The following is a 17,266-nucleotide window of genomic DNA, read 5'->3' on the forward strand; positions in this document are numbered from 1 at the left end:
TGCTCCAAGGGTGGCTGGTTCTGCCCCTCTCAGTTTCCTCATCTGTGAAAAGGGCCTAATGATAGCTCCTCCCAGGGTTACCACGAGGCTGAAATGAGAGTGCATGTGAAAGGGGCTTTGAGAGCTGCCACAGAAAAGTTAATTACCGTCATCTGACTTCCTGACCTATATTTACTGGCTCCCTTTCCTACGGAGACATAAGGAAAGTAGGCTTCTCTCTTTTTATGGCTACGAAAAGAGACCATTTATCCTTGAGGGCCTGCCTGGCCTTGCCTCACCAGCCCCAGATGTGACGCTAAGGCAGAGCAGTAAGTGAGCACAAGTGGTTGTCCCAGCACCTTCTCACTCAGCAACTTTCTATCACTGGAGAACTCTGTCCCAGCTACTCTGTACATTGTTCCAAGCATCAGAGTTTCCCAGGGAAGTAAGAAAAGTAAGAAAACATTTCAGGAGGAGACTGCTTATTACTTGTTTACTATCCATTTCCCCTTTCTTTATTATTAAAAACCTTTCTTTATTCCGTTAAGGTGTCAACATGCCCAACTAAAAACACTTGTTTATAGCTAGGAGTAGCCATATTACATAGTTAAAGCAAAAAAGATGTAGGTGGAAGTCTCTGGGGAGGTCATTTCTACCATAATAAGGAAGCACAATCTCCTCAGGAAAAAGCCTCTTGCACCTCACCTCCACTCTGTCTCCACCTGGAATGTGGACAGTGAAACCTAGAGGTATGGCAGCCACATTGTGATCACAAAGCAGTAAGCATGAAGAAGAAATGTATGTGCTATAGGTTAAAGAGCAGAAAAATTAAAAGACACTGGGTCTTAGATGGCATCTCTGGACCCCTAAACCAGCCCTGAACTTCTGTCCCAGAATTCTTTTGTAAGACACTTAAAGCCACTATCCTTAGTCAGGTTTTCTGCAACTTTTGGCTGAATAAACTCCTAACCTAGCAGACAATTTGATATCTTAAAGTGGAGTCCTCAAGTAAAAGAATATAAAATGTGGAATTGGCTCAGTAGAGGAAGAAAGGCAGTAAGATATGAGGACCACTCAATATGTGCAGGCTGGGAAGTTGGGAACCCTTGGGATAATGACAAAATATTTGGTCAAACAGTCCCCAACAGTTGGGATGTAGGCCTAATGGAAACCTAAGTATAGTGGGAGAGGAAGTTGTAGAAAAAGTTTAGAAAGTTACCATGAGCAGGCTCCTTGTATCTTTCATCAGAAACATACAAGAGTAGGGTGCTGCTACTACAAAAAACTAAAGCAGGTGTCATTGGCTTTGGGATCAGCCAATGGATGAAAGCTGAAAGAAACTCAAGATGGTTGTCAATAACAATGTGAAGGACAGTGAGGAAATTATTACTGAAGGCTGGAGAAAAGGAGACCCTATTATGTAGATAGCAACACCGTTGTCTATGATAACATGTCCAGCAACACTGTTGTCTCGGATAACATGAAAAATAGAAGGGGCAGCTAATGAATGTATGGATCTGGCTAAGGAGATTTTTAGGCGGAATAGCGAAAGTACCAACTGACTTCTTCTGGCTGCCTATGAAAAAATGTGAGAAGAGAAACTTGAACTAAAAGGAGCTGTTTTGTTTTTTAGGAGAATCTAGAGGAAATATAGAAGGCCCAGTACACTCTTTCCAGTCAGCAAAAGGCTCTCAAAGTAATAAATGGCCTCAGAGCAAAGATAAAATCCAGGGCCTTCCTAGTAAAAAGGTTCTCAGGGTAAAGATGAAGTCACAGGTAAGACCCTTTAATGAGACCTCAAAAAATTTAAGGGCAAGCTCTGTAGATCTTCTCAGATAAACAATATGGCTTCTGGAAGACATCATCAAGATGACAAAATAGACAATCCCCAGCATCACACTCTACCACAACCAATCCATTTACAACTATTAAAGAGGAAAGATTGCCAGCCTGGGACCACTAGAGTTCAGAAAAGAGGAGGAGAGACCCACAGAGTTTGTGAAGGCAGGAGAAACCACAGTGAGAGAAAGAAGGGACCACTCTGACCATCAGGAGCCCCAGTCACCCTTCAAGGCTAGCCCCAGCGAGGGGTGGGAAGAAGTTAGAGTACACAAAGCAGGATCCAAAAAAAAGCTCAATCTGCACCCTTTGCAAGAAGTTGCTTGGAATCTAACAGGGGAGAAGAGGGCCTCTGAGTGCACCATACCAGCCCCCAGGTTAGCAAGACCACTGACAGGGTTCCCATGGGACCACATAACTAGGGCTGACAAAAGAAAGGAGCCACCCTGAGGCTGATGAATCATCTTAGAGGACCAGTGCACAACTCTCCCCACAGGAAGCATTTGGATTACAGGAGAGGCTGGCCCACCAAGGGAACAGTGGGGCACAGAATGGACAGCTGATCTGCCTTCCTACCTGCACAGGTCCACTCAGTGGAGACTGGTCAGGGAGATAGAACTGCAGGGGGTGCAGTTTGCTGGAAAGACTCAGTCAGGGGCCGAGCCCGTGGCGCACTAGGGAGAGTGAGGCGCTGGGAGCGTGGCGACGCTCCCGCCGCGGGTTCGGATCCCATATGGGTTCGGATCCCATATAGGAATGGCCGGTGCGAGCACCGGTCACGAAAAATACAAAAAAAAAAAAAAAAAAAAGAAAGATTCAGTCAGCCCTGGGCCAGAATTCCCACACAGCCCAGGTGTATGTGACCTCACGAGACCTGGAAGTGATTAAAAGACCAACAATTAAAATCTGAACTGGACAAAAAGCCTTCTCTAGAGAATCAGCAGCAAAGCAGCAATTTAGCTCAACCACAGAGCTGAAGTGCTCATCCCCACAGGAAGTTCCCCCAATTTTGGAATTAACCAAAGGACACCAAATTAGTTCCAGTGCAGAGTTTAAGTGGTGGTGGTAGCTAATAATTCAACACAGAAATGGGGAAAAAAACATAGATCAGAGACACAGCTCTGATATGAACCAATAAAGGTCTAACACCACCAAAGAACACCTGTAAAACCTAGAAGAGGTAGCAATCTCCTCTATGCCCAGGCATCAATGAAAAGACACAAAGATCAAGAAAGAACAGAGAAATATGACACCATGAAAGGAAACAAACCAAGCACCAGCAATGGAATCAGAGGAACAACAGATTTATAAATGTATGACAGAGAATTCAGAATAACCCTCTTAAGGATGTTCAGAGAATCACAAGAAAATACAGATAAAAAATTAAATGATATCTGGAAAACAATCCAGGATCATAATGAGAAACTTGACAAAGGAATTGAAGCAATAAAAAAGAAAACAGATAGAAATTCTAGAAATAAAGAATACATCATCTGAACTGAAAAACTTGATAGAAAGCTTCAACAGCAGACTTACTCAAACTGAGGAAAGACTCAGGGAGGTCAAAGATAAAACATATGAAATTATCAAATCAGAGGAGCAAAAAGAAAAAAAATAAGAAAAAATGAAACAGAAATGCAGCAAATATCAAACTCCCTCAAGAAAAATAACTCTGCATAATGGGCATACCCAAAAGAGAAGAAAAAGGAAAAGATGTAGAAAGCATATTTAAGAAAATAATGGCTGAAAATTTTCCAAGTATGGAAAAGGATGATAGCATCCAGGTACAGGAAGCTCAGAGGTCGGCAATCAAATGCAATCCAAGGAGGAGCACCCCAAGGCACATTATAATCAAATTACCAAAGACAAAGAGAGAATACTGAAAGTGCCAAGAGAAAAGAAATACATAACATTCAACAGAGCTCCAATACATCTCTCAGCAGATTTCTCAGTAGAAACCCTACAGGCCAAAAGAGAATGGGATGATATATTCAGAGTGCTGAAGGAAAAAAGATTGTCAGCCAAGAATTCTCTATCTAGCAAAACTAACCTTCACATATGAAGGAGAAATAACTTCTTTCCCAGACATACAAAAGCCAAAGGAATTCATGAACTCTAGACCTGCCTTACAAAAAATACTAAAGGGAGTTCTTTAGTCTGAAAGGAGATGGCACTAAAGAGCAGCAAGAAAACATTTGAAGTAAAATGAGTTCACAGACAACCTCAGAATACTCCAATATTATAAGGCTGATGAATAAACCACTTACATCCTTAGTATAAAGACTAAAGGGCAAACCTAATCTGTGGAAAATAGGATAATTTAGTCAGGCTCCCTCAGCTCAGGTCTGGTTGGGGGTTGAGCAGCACATTTCTTGTAAACAAGTTGTGTGTGGGTGAAGTTGGTATGCATGTGCACCATGTATCTTTTTAGTTTATTGCTATTGTGTGTTCTTGAGTTTGTGAAGCAGGCTGGCTGCAGAGAGCTCGCATCTAAAAATAGAGCATGTTTACTGTGCTGGCAGCTGATCAGTTCTTCTTTGCACTTTGCTGGTAGCAGTTGAGTTCCTGAGTTTCTCTGTGGACTGCCTATGTATTCGTGTTGTGTGTGCTGAATAAAGACTATTCCTCCTTCAACCAAGGCTCCAAGGACCTTTTTGCCAGTTACCTAGCTCACAGACCTGCAGGTGAAGGGTTTGTGAATGGGCTCGATGTGTCTGTGAGCTCCAGACCCAGCTCTAGCTCTGTACCTAACAAGACAACAACAAATACAACAACCACATAAGAGATAGGCAATATTAACAGATGTAACTTGAAAATACAAAATGTCAAAAAGTGGTGTGGGCAGGGGGAATGATGCCAAAGTGTAGAATTGGCTTTGGTTCTTTCTTTTTTCTTAGATATCAAAGTTAAGTTATTATTAGTCTAAAATAATCTGTTATATCTATAACATGTTTTTTGTAAGCCTCGTGGTAACCATAACACAAAAGCTTATGAGACATACTAAAAATAAACAGTGAGAAAATATGCTGCTAGAGGGCCAGCCCATGACTCACTCAGGAGAGTTCAGCGGTGATAACACCAAGGCCATGGGTTTGGATCCTATATAGGGATGGCTGGTTTGCTCACTGGCTGAGCATGGTGCTGACAACACCAAGCCAAGGGTTAAGATCTCCTTACCAGTCATCTTTAAAAAAAAAAATGCTGCTAGAGAAAACCACTCAAGCACAAAGAAAGACAGTAAGATCAGAAAAAAGGATCTATAAAACAACCAGAAAAAAGTAACAAAATGGCAGTAGCAACTCTCTATGTATCAATAATAACTCAATTTTTTTTAAAAAAAGATGACCAGTAAGGGGATCTTAACCTTGACTTGGTGTTGTCAGCATCACGCTGTCCCAAGTGAACCAACCAGCCATCCCTATATAGGGATCCAAACCTGCGGCCTTGGTGTTATCAGCACCACACTCTCCCAAGTGGGCCATGGGCCAGCCCTCAATAATAACTCTAAACGCAAATGTATTAAATGCCCCAATTAAAGACACAGAATGACTCAGTGGGTTATAAAACAAGAACCAACAATGTGCAGCCTACAAGAATTCAGTTCACCTGTAGAGACAATAAAGACACACACTGAGTGAAAGTGAAGGGATGGAAAAAGATATTTCATGGAAATGGAAACCAAAGAAGAGCAGGAGTAGCTATATCAGATAAAACAGACTTTAAGCCAAGGAAAGTAAAAAAGATAAGGAAGGTCATTACATAATGATAAAGGGATCAATTCAACAAGAAGATATGATGATTCTAAATATATACATGGCCAACTCTGGAAAACCTACTTATGTAAAGCAATTACTATTAGATCTAACAGGAGAAATAGACTCCAATACGATAATAATTGGGGACTTTAATGCTGCAATTTCAGCCAAGGACAGATCATCCAGACAGAAAATTAACCAGGGAAGATCAGAATTAATCTCTACTCTAGGCCGATTGGACCTAACAAACATATATAGAACATTTCATCCAACAGCTGCAGAGTACACGTTCTTCTCAGCAGTACATGGAACATGCTCTAGAATAGACCATATGTTAGATCACAAAACAAGTGTCAATAAATTTTTAAAAATTAAATCATATCAACCACCTTGTCCAATCACAATGGAGTAAAATAAAAATCAACAACAAAAAGAACACTAGAAACCATATAAATACACAGAAATTAATGAAAAGGCAACCCTCCCACATCATTGGTGGGAGTGTAAATTGATACAGCCATTATGGAAAACAGTATGGAGTTTCCTCAGATAATTGAAAATAGATCTACCTTGCAACCCAGCTATCCCACTACTGGGTATATACCCAAAGGAAATGAAATCAATATATCAAAAAGATACCTGTTCATCTCAGTGCTATTCACAATAGCCAAAAGATGGAATCAACCCAAATACACATCAACAGATGAATGGATAAAAAAAACTGTGGTATACATACACAATGGAATATTACTCAGCTAGAAAAAGAAATGATATCCTATCATTTGCAGCAACATGAATGGGACTGGAAACCATCATGTTAAGTGAAGTCAAGTCAGGCACAGAAAGACAAATACCGCATGGTCTTACTCATATACGTTATGTAAAAAAAAAAAAAAAAAGTGGTCCTCATAGAAATAGAGAATAGAATAATGGTTACCAGACACTGGAAGGGTGAAGCAGGGGCAGGGAGAGGAGAATGAGCAGACTAATGAGTAATGAGTACAAAACTATGCATTCTACCCTAAGTGAATCTTTGAGTAGTATATGTGTGTATTGAAACAACACATTGTACCCCACAAAAATAAATATAAATAAAATTGAAGAAAATTTTTAAAAATAAATAAACAAATAAAAATATGGCTTCTAATAATTGTATGCATGCCTCTTAGATCCTTTCAGACAAGAGGGCTTTTAACAATCTTAAGGGCATTTTCTCACAGCACCCTGATTCTCAGTCTAATATGGAGAGGAACAAGTCTCAGAAAGATTTGTAGATGTGGTTTTTGTCTAATTAAGTGAATTATAAATTGATGTACAGGAAGGCCACAACATTTTTAAAGGAATTACATCATTTTGGACTAAAAAGGATAGAAATAGCTCAAAGCAAAGAAGCTTACGGGTTTTTAACTTCCTATGGGCAGGAAGCAGACTGACAAAGCTACTTAGCTATAAAAACCAACATTTCTCATGGAAACCAAAGAGTTAATTCAAAAAATGAAGCAAAGTGCCTAGAGGATGGAGCCAAGAGCCAAGAAGAGCCATTTATAGAAAGCAGAACTGGGCCTTCATCAAGGATCTGGTGACCTGTATCTGACTCAATTTCAGAATTGCTATGGACCAATGACCACTTTGAGCCTTTAATATACCACCATCTCCTTTTAAATAGGAGTGTTTATTGGAGTTATCTATCTTTGTCACACCTTTGAACATTGAATGTGTTCTTCACAGGTCTTCAGGCCAAGAGGAACCATTGTTGCCGAGCTGTACTGGAGGAACTGCCCCTGAGAGGCCTCATTCATATCTGGACTGTGTTAGATAACAAGATCCTGAACTTCAAGTTGATGGCTTAATGGAATGAGATTTCGTGGGTCTTGGGAAGTAGGTGAGTGTATTTTGGAGGGATGGGAGGGATGTGAATTGTGGTTGCTGGAAGACAAATTAAGGTATATAGTCTCCAAAGATTTCATGCATGCTGCTCCTCACAATAACAAATGTCTAACTCTCTTTGCCTTGGATGTGGGCCAACCTTAATAACTTCTTTGATCGGGGGCCGGCCCGTGGCTCACTCGGGAGAGTGCGGTGCTGAGAACACCAAGGCCCTGGGTTCGGATCCCATATACGGATGACCGGTTCGCTCACTGGCTGAGCGTGGTGCTCACAACACCAAGTCAAGGGTTAAGATCCCCTTACCGGTCATCTTTAAAAAAAAAAAAAAAAAAAAAAAAAAACTTCTTTGATCAATAGAATGCAGCAGAAATGATGTGGATTTCTGCTTATATGTATTTCTGGATTTCTGCTTGGATTTCTGAAATAAATCTTAAGAAGTCTCACAGCTTCCATTTGAGCCTCATGCAATGCTCACTTTGGGATATGTCCTCTCAGAACCCAGCTGCCATGCTCTGAGAAGGTCAAGCCACAAAGAGAAAAACCATGGGTGTGCACTCCAGCTGACAGTTCCAGCTGAGTTCAATTGTCAGGCATAATAAGTGAGCTACCTTAGATGTTGAGTTAACTTGAACTTTGAGATGACTCCAGCCCCAACTTCCATCTGTTCCATGACAGACCCCAGGTGGACCCAGTCTACTAAGCCCTGTCTACCCATAGAACCATGGAAGATAATAAATTTATGTTTTAAGCCCCACATGTTGTGGTGGTTTGTTATGCAGCAACAGATAACCAGCATAGCATCTCTGAGTCACTGAACCAAACTTGTTTACCCCAGACTTCTTATTGTGTGAGTCATTTAAACATCAATTTATTTAAGCTGCTATAGTCAGGTTTTCTGTGACCCACAACTGAATACATTCCTAAATAGTAGAGAATTCAGTAACTAGAAGTGGGATCCAGGGCCGGCCCGTGGCTCACTCGGGAGAGTGCGGTGCTGATAACACCAAGGCCCCGGGTTCGGATCCCATATATGGATGGCCGTTTCGCTCACTGGCTGAGTGTGGTGCTGACAACACCAAGTCAAGGGTTAAGATCCCCTTACCGGTCATCTTTAAAAAAAAAAAAAAAATAGAAGTGGGATCCATCAAGAAAAAGAACTTAAAATGTGGAATTGGATGACGATAGGAAAAAGTAAAATATGAGGACCTAAACTTTGCAGGCTAGAAAGTTGGCAACCCTTGTTATAAGATGGCAAAGCATCTGTCAAGCTGTCACATGATGTACCTTAGGACACAGAATGTATGGCATCCTAGGCTACAGTTTTAGGGAAAATGGTAGAAAAAATTAGAATTTTGACATAAGCTGGCTCCTAGTAGCTGTTAGCAGACACCAACAGGAGAGAAATGAACTCAAACTAGAGCTAGCCCATCCGAAAACAGACATAACAAGAAATGCCACTTTTCTAAAAACAGGTACACTGCCTGTCTTAGTCCATTTTGTGCTGCTATAACAGAATACCACAGACTGGGTAATTTATAATAAACATAAACTTATTGGCTTACTATTCTGGAGGCTGGGAAGTCCAAGGTCAAGGGTTTGGCATCTGGCAAGGACCTTCTTGTTGCATCATCCCATGGCTGAAGGGAAAAGAGGGTGGAGCAGGGAAACTCATACTTTTATCAGGAACCCACAGCATGAATCCATTGATGAGGACAGAGCCCTCACACCCTAATCACCACTTTTTTTTTCTTTTAAAAATAAAGTTTATTTTATTTATTTATTTATTTTTTAAAGATGACCAGTAAGGGGATCTCAACTCTTGGCTTGGTGTTGTCAGCACCACGCTCAGCCAGTGAGTGAACCAGCCATCCCTATATAGGATCCGAACCCGTGGCCTTGGTGTTATCAGCACCGCCCTCTCCCGAGTGAGCCATGGGCCAGCCCTAAAAATAAAGTTTATTTTAGACCAGTTTTAGATTTACAGAAAAATTGGGAAGGCAGTACAGAAAGTTCCCATATATCTATCCCACATCCAGTTTCCCCTATTAATTTACATCTTACATTAGTATGATACATTTGTTACAGTTAAGGTAATGATATAATTATACTTATATATCAATATTGACACATTATAATGAACTAACATCCGTACTTTATTTGTATTGCCATAGTTTTTACCTCTTGTCCTTTCTCTGTTCTTCAGGATCCCATCCCAGATACCTCATTACACTTAGACTCCTTTACTGTGACATATTCTCAGAATTTCTTTTTTTTTTTTTTTTTTTTATGAACTTGACAGTTTTGAGGGGTACTGGTCAGGTATATTGTAGAATGTCCCTCATTGGGATTTGTCTAATGTTCTGCTCATTAGATTGTGGTTACGTGTTCTGGAAGCAAGACCACAGAGGTAGAATGCAAATCTTATCATGTCATCAGCACGATTTATCACTGTTGATGTTACCCTTGATCACCTGGCTGAGATAATACTTGTCAGGTTTCTCTACTCTAAAGTTACCTACCCCGTCCCTCTATCCATTCTGTATTCTTTGGAAGGAAGTTACTATGCACAGCTCACACTTAAGGAGTAGGGAGTTATGGCCCACCTCTCTGAGGCAGAGGGTTTACATAAATTATTTGAAGTTCTTATTTATCTATTCATCTATTCATATCAGTGTGGACTCAAGGCTAATCACCTCTTAAAGGTCTTACCTCTTAACATCATCACCTTGGTGATCAAGCTTCCAACACATGAGCTTAGCGGGACACATTCAAACCCTAGCACTGCCTATGGCCTGTAATCTGACAAGGAGTCCTTAAAATGAAACTTTGCGGGGTTGACCACACTAATTCATGTCTCTTGAGCAGATCCTAGTACAACTCATTGCACACTGTATTGAATGTTAAGGTCTGTCCTTCATTCTAAGACTAAACCCTTCCTTCTTTATGGGAATAGAAATTTTCTCTTTTTGTGAAATGATAGTGCTGGTAGATGGTATTTGCCTTTTTAAATATCTTTATTCAGAAAAATAAAATATTGGCAACCTATCTCCATTTCCACATTTTTATGGGTATAATCACGTGCCACATAACATTTTGGTCAACAGCAGGCTGCATATATGACAGCGTTAGGAGCAAAAGGCTATACCATATAGCCTAGGTATGTAGTAGACTACACCATCTAGGTTTGTGTAAGTACCTTCTGTGATGTGTGCACAAAGATGGAATCACCTAACAGACGCATTTCTCGACATATCTGCATGGTTAAACAACACATGACTGTATTTGAAATCCCACAGTCTGGGACTTAAGGGACAGCTCTGGCCTTGGGAAGATTTCCAGATGGAGAGTCAGAACCCAGAAAGGGGTGGGATCCAGGAGGCCCTCAGTTTCCAGCTCTCCAACTGACCCAGCCTTGTTATGAGGCATCACCGAACAATTAAAACATTATCAACAAACAAAAAAGTTTATTGAGTACAAAACCAAAAGGGATAGGGAGACCTGGGCCCAAGAGATCAATGGCAGGGAGTAGAGGGCTCTTCAGGGTCGCTCTGGGCAGCCCTGGAAGAAGTCGTTGCACATGATAGTGATGAGGGCCAGAAAAACAGCGTACTCCTGGAAGTCCACCTGCTGGTCGCTGTTCTCATCGAGGTTGCCCATCAGCTTCTTCAGCCCCTCCTCATCCACCTTCTCCTGAGAGCAAGAGGGGACGGGGTCATCACCAAGCCAGCCCCCAGCCCCAATTCCACACCAAACACTCACCCAGGCCCCACACACACTCACAGGCCAGTGCCCAGCTCTCCCTCCCTACTGGGCAGCTCGGTACATGGGGGGCAGGGACCCCTGAGAGCTACTAAACGGACCCAGCGAGTAAGTATAGAGAGACATTCATTGGCGAGAGTCTGCAGCACACCCTGCTGGGAGCGGGAGGACACTGGGCACTCCTCTAAGCACATGCCAGCTTGGATCCACACAGAAGCCCAGACAAGTAGCTATCACTCCCCAGCTGTGCCTATGAGGACACTGAGCTTGTTGCTCCCCATCACCAGCAGGATGGATTCAGAAAAGGCAAACTCTTTTTAACACCAAACAAAATGATTAGAAAAGTTTAACCGAAAACAAAAGCAACACAGAAAAAAAAGAAAGACGTGCCTCATATGTTCAAAGCCTGAAACATGACTTGAGGATTAACCGTGAGTCAGTATAGGGAGGGCGAGGGGCAAATTGAGAGGTGACTACATTTCTCTGCAACATGTCCCAGGGTGCATAGCTGGGCTTTTCTCTCCCTGCACACCCTCTTAGGTTCGCATATAAATATGGAAGAGGACAGAGAGAAAGAGAGAGAGCACGTGCACGCTGTGTGCTCTTGTGCCGGTCACTTCCCCTTTCTGGGTTCTGGATTGCTGAGGTCCCTGACAGCATGCAGTCCTCCGGAATGCTGCAGGGAACAGCCATTAACAGGGCACTCATATATGGGCCTCACTCCCACTTTGGTGGGGCCATGAAGCAAAAGTGGGGAGGGGGGAAGGGCTTGGCCCCACCCTGGTGTCTGCAACAGCAGGTACCCAGGGATGTGGGGAAGGAAAAGATTTAACCTGGGCGCCCACACACACACCAGGACCTCCTTCCCCAGACCCACCCCACTCACCCCCACGAAGCTGGGCAGCTCCTTGTGCAGAAGTTCCTTCATCTCCCCCTTACTCAGCTTGAATTTGTCGCCCTCTTGGCCAGAGTACTTGTGGAAGGTGGTGACCATCACGGCCAGTGCCTGCTCCAGGGGACTGGACATCTTGGATCTGGGGTCGCAGAGATGGCAGGTGATGGAGACACCACCAGGGCTCTTGGGACCCACTTCTGCCCTGTGCCCCAAACTGTTTCACCAAACCCCTCTCAGTGCATGAATGCAGGGGCTGCATCTCCCCTACAGACTGTGTCTCCCTGAGGGCAGGGACCACCCCTCCACCTCAGATGCAAAACCTTCCCCTGTGTCTGGGAGCCACCAAGGGAACGACCTCAGGTCTCCTCCCATCACACCTGGGATATACCCCTGAGGGCAGGCTCCCCCCTCCCCTGCTGAATGTCTGTGGGAAGGGAAATGCCAGGGTGACCATAGCCCCATTTTAACTACTGTCTGTGCCAAGCACAATAGAGCATGGGCATGTCCGAGGCCCAGCTACTGGGGACTCCCTGTGTCGGCAGTAGGCATGGCTACAGTTTAGGAGTATGAGGCTCCCAAAGGACCTATTTCCGTCCTCAGACTAGGGGCTCCTGAAGCTAGAGGGTGTCTCTCTCTGCCATCTAACCAGAAGCTACCTTGCTCAGACAAGCCTGGAAGGAGTAGGTAGGTCCCAGATGAGGCCAGAGGAGCTGGTGCCAGAGGCAGGGAAAGCCTTGGGCCCATCCTGCCAGCTCCACCCTCACTGAGGTGGAAGAGGACGGGAAGCGGCAGTGAGCAGAGCTATGCCCTACACAGGGCCCTGGGACCCAGGCAGGCCATGAGCTTGAGACCCCTGCCTCTTGCTCCTTAGTCCTGCTAGAATCCAGGACTTCACAAAAAATGAAAACAAAACAAACTCAGCATTCTTGCTTAAGGAATCCCCAAATATACATCTCCTACTCCTTTGACTAGACCTCCAAAGAAGGGCCCCTGGAATGAAATACCCAGAGACACACAGAGGAACCCCCAAAATGAGAGACCCAAGAGAGGGCCTCAGAGTAACCCCTAAGCTGACACCTAGAAAAAGACCACTCTATCTGACACTTCAGAGAGGGTCTCTCCCATTTGGAGAGGCCCCAAGCTGATCCCACTAAAGAAGCCAGAGTGAGAAAACTTTGGAGACAAAGATCAAGACAAAGGAACAAAGGCAGAGACCCAGGGGGGGTCCTCCCCACCCAGCTCCCAGCAGAACAGAAGCACTCACCAAACCAGGTGGCAGAGGAGACCCAGGAAGGAAACAGAGTGGCCCAGCACCCAAGTGGGGATTTATATGTCAGCCCTGCCAGCCCACAACTTGGCATTTTAAGGAAACCAAACCTGCCCTAACTTGATCCCGCCAAAGCCTAGTCTCCTGCCACCCCCACCTACTCCCCCAGCCCCCTCCCTCCCAGAGGCCACCAGCTCCACCACCAGCTAGAGGAGGGCTCTAGGCCCACCATGGGCAGCCCCTGAGCCCACCCATGCCACAGCAGAAGGTGAGAGGTGTCATGGGGAAGGGGTAGCCTGGGCCAGGGGTGAGGGAGGCAGCCCCTGTTCTGGGGCCTGGAGATTCATGCCAGGCCTCATTCTGGTAACATGACTGTGAGTCACAGCTCAGTGCTGTGTCAGAGGCTGTGGGCACTCACAGGGACTTCACAGACCTGTGCTCATGTGCATGTATGTGCCGGCATGTGTATGTGTGTCCATGTGCGTGCGTGCATGCGTGCGTGCGTGCGTGTGTGTGTGTGTGTGAAAGAAACAGTGTGGGGCCACCCTTAGAAAGCTGGAGGCCAGAGAAGGCAGCTGGGGGGCATCGAGAGGAGGACAGGGCTGACTTCAGGGGGTGGGAGAAATAAATTTACCTTTAGTGGCCAGCATCAGAATACCTCCCAATGAGGTAACTGGGTGTGCTTAAAAATACCTGGAAAGGCCCTCTTGTGTAGGATGGGTCTAGAAGGACTGGGGAAGCATGACAAATGGAGGCTGCTCTGCATACAACGCAGTTGGGGTAAGCCACAGTCTGTGCAGAGTGTAAGGAAGGCCCAGAGGGAGAACAGGAAAACTCTGGCCTCCGCTTCTCCAGCTCGCGGGGGTAACGGGCGTTGTGAGTGGGCAGGGGAGACAACCCCACGGACAGCTGAAAATACAGGTTGGACAGCTCCCCAAGCCAGGAGGCCAGATCTGTGGCAGAGGCAGCCCTCCCTCACTGCCCCCCCTACACACACACACGCACACTCACATGCACACACGCGCACACACGCGCACGCCTCCCATACACAAAGAAGGGCCAACACTGAGGCCATTCAGAGCCCAGCCCGGGGGAGGGGTGTACAGGGAACGGCCATCTTCATGTTGCCCCCTCCCAGGCCCCTTTCTCCTCCTGTTCTTTGTCTCTCCCAACCCCCATCTGGGCAACGCCCTTCCTGTGGGCCCAGCCCCCACCTCCAGATGTCAAGCAGCTTCTTTCTCCTCCCCCAACCTCCCCCCACAAGTCCTAGGTGACTCACCCGTGGTTCCAGGCCCAGATGCCCAGGCTGTGACTCAGCGGCACCGCCCTCCTCCCTCAGGCCCAGGGCAGCAGGCAGAAACCGCAGTGAGAGCACAGGCTTGGAGACCCTTCCTGGGGAAGCTTTGGATTATGACACTGCAGAAAGATCAGACTGAAAACAGGCTGGTCTCTTCCTGGGGATCACTATGGGGCTTGGGGGCCAGCCTGAGCAGCATGGATGAAGTCAGGCCCTGGGGCCCACAGTGTCCTCTTCTGTACCTTTGCACAGCCACCAGTGTCCCCTCCTCCCCAAAGCACTTGAACTCCTCATGCTACTTCTCTTCCCAGCAAAACCTACTTCAGGTAGAACTCAGAATAACAATCCCTCACACTGAGGGTAAGGACCCGTGGGGTGCAACACGTGGCTTTCCACAGCAATTCTTCCTTTTAACTAAGAGCTTCAGCAGGTCCCTTCCTGCTCTTCCGTAGAGCTGGCAGTGAGGTGCTCCAGACTGGCCCAACTGCTTTCCGACCGCCCTGCACACACCCTAACTGCCTTGCTCATTGTGCCTTGAACACGTGGTACCTGCACCTAGTATGGTGAGACCCTTTGCTTATGCTGACCCCTGTGCTCAGAATGTACTCACACACACCCACACCATATCTCCTTCTGCTGAAATCCCACCTGTCCCGCAAAGGCCAGTTAAATGCCACCTATTCCGTGGAACCAGGTTCGGTGTCTACCTGTTCTGCCCTGTACAAAGCGGTCCTTTTGTCCTTCTCTTGCTTACTTAGAACATTCTGATTTAGGTGACTCATTCGTGTACTCGTTTTCTTTCACTCTCACCCCCATGCGGTGAGCTCACTGGGCAGGGACTGGGTCTTATTCATTTCTGTGTGAGCAAAAGATCTCACCCACGCCAGGTGCCAACCAGCGTTTACAGCTACTGAATGGCAATGCAGGTCGCGGGGGCATAGTATTTAGGAGCCAGGGAGTCCTTCTCACCATCTGAATTCACGCCACTGATTACACTACCAAACAATAACTTCTCTGAATCCCAGGAGTGGAACTGAGACACCAGGTTGGAAAACAGCTTCAGAGAACTACAAATCCCTGAGGAGTAACTGCAGGAAACATCCAGCTCCAGGGACCCAGCGAGGGACATGAGCAAACTCCCCGGCGGGCAAGGATGGAGACAGGAGGCAGACAGGGGGGACAAAGAGGCAGTCAGAGGGAAAAGTCAGAGGGAACAAGAGGAGAGAGGGTTAGGGAGAGCCGGCTGGGCTGCTGATTACAAAGGACAGCACCAGGAGGCCTGTCCACAATCAGGTGTCTCGTCTCAGGAGCTGAGGCCAGGACTGTGCCCATCGATGGCCATGTTTCTAAGGCTGGTGAAAATCGTATTAATATGCATGAACTTGCTGTGCGACCCTGAGGAACTCCCTGCCCCACGGCAGGACATGAGAGTTGGATGGAACAACCCCTAGAGTCTGACCCGCTTTGACATTCTCCAGTTCTGGACAAACGCAGACAAAGGCAGGCAGTGGGGTCATCCAAGGCACTGATTCTGCCCATGCCCAGCCTGATAAGCTGGGTCCTCAGTTTCCCTCCAACCCCTAGCCAGGGTCCAGGTACCGGAAGTTTCCCACCAGCGGTGGGCTGGGTTTTGCCCGTCTGGTTTGTGCCCCCTGGTGGTTGAGACGAGTCATTGCCGCGCTGGTCTCCACTCTCCCTCTTCCCCGCCTCGTTCTCCACCCCCATCCCCACCCCCACCCCCCGCCTGCCAGCCCCTCCCATTCCCTGCTCCTGACTCACACAGGAGGCAGAGCTGATTCACCTCCAAGGAGCCTTCCCACGCCCACACCCGCACCCCTCACACCTGCCTCACATAGAGGGCTTTCCTGGACAGTCCCTGCTAAGAAGCCCAGGTGGACTTCTGAGAGAGAAGTGGGCTATCTAGAAGCTGTTCTAAAAGCCTAGGAATAGGGGCAGCAGGGAACTAGGTGTCAGAAGTGAGGGACTGAGTACTGCCAGGTTCTGCCCACCTGCCCCTTTTCCCCAGGGCAGTTCAGTGGAAAGAGATATGGCCTCACTGTCGGGCCCCGGGTTTGAGTCCCGGTGCTGCCTTTGACTCACTGTGCAAACTTGGTTGATTTGTCTGAGCCTACACTTTTTCACCAGAAAGATCCCTTTTATTATCCCCCAGCCCCGAAAAATCAGCTTTGAAATATTGTTTCTTACCAAACTGCATCAAATAATTTATTTTCTCTTTTTATTAATCACACCCATAACTGTCCCCTGATAGCATGATCAGCATGAGAGAACCCATGCTGTCACATTGGCCTCAGATCACCCCGGATTTGCTATTTGTAGTAGATTTGTGCATTCCCTTTGCTGGAGGGGTGTAGGCTGACATTATATAAGTACTGTGTGTCGGGTGCTTTCTGTATATTTTCTCATTTAATTCACACAACAATCCCAGAAACTTCGAACAATTTTACCCCCCTTGACAGAGGAGGAAATTGAGGCTCAGGGAAGTATGCCCAAGTTCACACCACTAATAAGGGGGAGGAGGCATGACTTAAACACAGGTTGTCACAATGTTAAACCTCTTCTATAAGCTC

At 45.9% G+C, this 17,266-nt stretch overlaps 1 protein-coding gene across 2 annotated transcripts; it reads right to left on the reverse strand.

The window, feature by feature from the left end:
• Positions 1-10,902: 10,902 nt before the first annotated feature.
• Positions 10,903-15,140, reverse strand: S100A2 (S100 calcium binding protein A2). Of its 2 annotated transcripts, none has more exons than XM_063106256.1 (3): positions 14,661-15,140; positions 12,106-12,253; positions 10,903-11,150 (listed from the first exon to the last, which is right to left on the reverse strand). In XM_063106256.1, exons 2-3 carry the CDS (start codon positions 12,244-12,246, stop codon positions 10,998-11,000), a joined length of 294 nt encoding a protein of 97 aa, XP_062962326.1. In that variant the 5' UTR covers positions 12,247-12,253; positions 14,661-15,140; the 3' UTR covers positions 10,903-10,997. The 2 variants fall into 2 exon arrangements, with proteins under 2 accessions (XP_062962326.1, XP_062962325.1); XM_063106255.1 differs by lacking the exon at positions 14,661-15,140 and adding an exon at positions 13,379-13,515.
• Between the last annotated feature and the right edge of the window lie 2,126 nt (positions 15,141-17,266).

This window comes from Cynocephalus volans, chromosome 8 (genome assembly GCF_027409185.1).
Source record: "Cynocephalus volans isolate mCynVol1 chromosome 8, mCynVol1.pri, whole genome shotgun sequence".
NCBI classification, from domain to species: Eukaryota; Metazoa; Chordata; class Mammalia; order Dermoptera; family Cynocephalidae; genus Cynocephalus; species Cynocephalus volans.